Here is a 2322-nt window from a genome sequence, read left to right on the forward strand (position 1 = left end):
TTATAACGCGACTCCCCTCCATTTTTAACGATGCTCGGTGGAAAGAAACTTGGCGATAACTCGCTGTGGATAAGTTTAGTTAATTAATTATAAAACTTGCCCTCCCTTGGTCTCGCCTTGCGAAAAATTCACTCGAAATTTGAACTTTGGAAGAAAAATTTATCGCAATAAAGAAAATATTCGAAACATTCGCTTCGTTTTAATTACGTACTTCTGCGAAGGGGAAAACATTTGCTCCTTCCATTTGCTGTTCCAATTTTCCTGGAGGGAGGGAATTTAGATTATCGTGAAAAGTTGTGCGTCGGATCGAGACTTATTTTCAAGTTGAATAAAATTTATTTATCGAATTTACGGCTCGACGAAGAATATTCGATTTTTAATCCTTCGTTTTGAATTTTAATATTTTTTTCATCGGTGTTTGTTAGTTAATCGAATCGCTTCTATTATATCGGCTTTCCAATATATGCTGGTTTATTTTTTAAAACGATTAATTTTTTAAAACAACAACAATGAAAACAATAACTTGGATCTAATGAAAATAAAACATACGACGCGAGTTCAACAAATATATACGGATTGGATAACAATAAACGTTGTTATTTATCCGTGTTTATGTCCACCATAAGTGCCACCTGAATGATCGTTTCCTCCATAATTGTGAACTTCCGCGAAGAAACCTCCATGAGGATCCGAATGGTACTTAACGCTTCTCACGTTGCCTCCGGGCTCGTGAAGATGGTACTCCCCTTCCACTTCTTTCCCTGTAATTTCGAAAACCAATTTTCCAAAAATTCCAAATCAAAATGTTCTCTCGATGAAAGGAAGAGAAAAAACTTTGACAATTGAACTACGTAAGTTATGCAATTAATAGAAATTATAATTCTTCGAAATTCTAATTCGAAGAACACGAAATCTATCATTTTCTTGCCTTCGATCAATCATTCAATCATTTCGTTACATAATCGCTAATCGTACCATCGCGATGCTCTTTCTGCCCGTGGAAATCCTTCGTGTGTTTGTCGTCCACGCCGTACGCGAACTTGTACTTGGGATGGGCCCTGTAGTCGTGATGAAGATGCCCGTGTTTGTCCTTCCACGTGACCTCTTCGTGATGGCCCACTACTGGCCCAGAGAAGTGATGGAAGGAGTGAGCGTGTCCACCTCCTCCCCCGTGTCCACCTCCTCCCCCGTGTCCGTGTTCGCTGCCAGCATCCTCGTTGTCTGCACATCGATATCATTTTTCAAAAATATGAAATCTATATAGAATCCTTTTCACGACGAAATTTAAAGTGAGATAGATACGAGATCTTATCATTACGAAACATATATTATTATAATTGCAATTATACGCACCCAAATCGTGATAGCTCGTCGATTGTACGACGTGGAGGGCGAGGGTTAGCAGCAAGACCGCAGCAGGAACGAGCAGGCTCTGAAATCGAATGATAAAAAAAGAAAAGGAAGAAAGAAAGAGAGAAGAGAATCTTATAACGATGGTTAATTTTATTCGCGAGAATTAATGGGAACGAAGGATGGAGTAGCCCGATAGAAATTTCAATCATGGGCGGATGGGGGGGGTGAGGTTGAAATTGCAGAACGGCCATTATTCTTTGTCGTTGGAACGGTAAACGGAACGGTGGGGTTCGCTTTGCCCGATCGCATAAAGATCTCCGGGACAACACTACTCCCTTCTTGCTTTACGATTACGACTTTGTAATACTTTGTCACGGATCCCTCGATCGATCCGTTTAAGGGAAGGTGGGCCAGCCCGCGCCTCTTTAATCAATAACACGTGAGACTCGAAATTGGAGCGATCGATCGTCTCCCTCTTTCGTCCAAACGCGCGAATTTCCACGGAGGAATCGTAATCCTCGTTTAATCGTCGTTTAATTCCTTAACGAATCCCGATAGCTTCGTCTCTCACGAGGAGAGGGTTCGATATTACGTTTCGAGAAAAATAATTTCGATCCTCTTCTTCCTCACCTTCGACTCCATTTCCTCTTCTCCCACGAAGGATCGGCGATGGACTGTTGCGGCTGATCGCGAGAATCCTATTTTATAAGAGCGTTCCACCGAGAGGAAAGAAACAGCTCGTTAAAGCATTAATTTGTCCGTCATTGCTTGTCACCGAGATCCCGAGAGGTGGTGGTGGTGAGAGGTAAATGGTGGGCGGCGGGGGTGGTGGACCTGCTCGGTGGACCGAACGTTCCTCCGTCTCTCAAAGTGGTGGTCGTCGCAATGGCTCTGGTTTTCGCCAGAAGTCCATTGATCGGTGTTGCGCTTCGTGACGTAAAACCGTTAATAAAAACCGATTGGAAAATC

General features: G+C 42.6%; 1 protein-coding gene across 1 annotated transcript; it reads right to left on the reverse strand.

The window, feature by feature from the left end:
• Window positions 1–313: 313 nt before the first annotated feature.
• Window positions 314–2014, reverse strand: CPR11 (cuticular protein 11). Its single transcript, NM_001270823.1, has 4 exons — window positions 1984–2014; window positions 1354–1432; window positions 976–1221; window positions 314–761 (listed from the first exon to the last, which is right to left on the reverse strand). Exons 1-4 carry the CDS (start codon window positions 1993–1995, stop codon window positions 601–603), a joined length of 498 nt encoding a protein of 165 aa, NP_001257752.1. The 5' UTR covers window positions 1996–2014; the 3' UTR covers window positions 314–600.
• Between the last annotated feature and the right edge of the window lie 308 nt (window positions 2015–2322).

The sequence above is a fragment of the Apis mellifera genome, linkage group LG9, assembly GCF_003254395.2.
Source record: "Apis mellifera strain DH4 linkage group LG9, Amel_HAv3.1, whole genome shotgun sequence".
In the NCBI taxonomy this organism is placed as follows: Eukaryota; Metazoa; Arthropoda; class Insecta; order Hymenoptera; family Apidae; genus Apis; species Apis mellifera.

Excerpts from the sequence above, each read along its gene's own strand:
- CPR11 (NM_001270823.1), bottom strand. Across the intron at positions 1,222-1,353 it reads GACGAGCTATCACGATTTGG|ACAACGAGGATGCTGGCAGC; the intron begins GTGCGTATAATT and ends ATCGATGTGCAG. Across the intron at positions 762-975 it reads GCAGAAAGAGCATCGCGATG|GGAAAGAAGTGGAAGGGGAG; the intron begins GTACGATTAGCG and ends TCGAAATTACAG.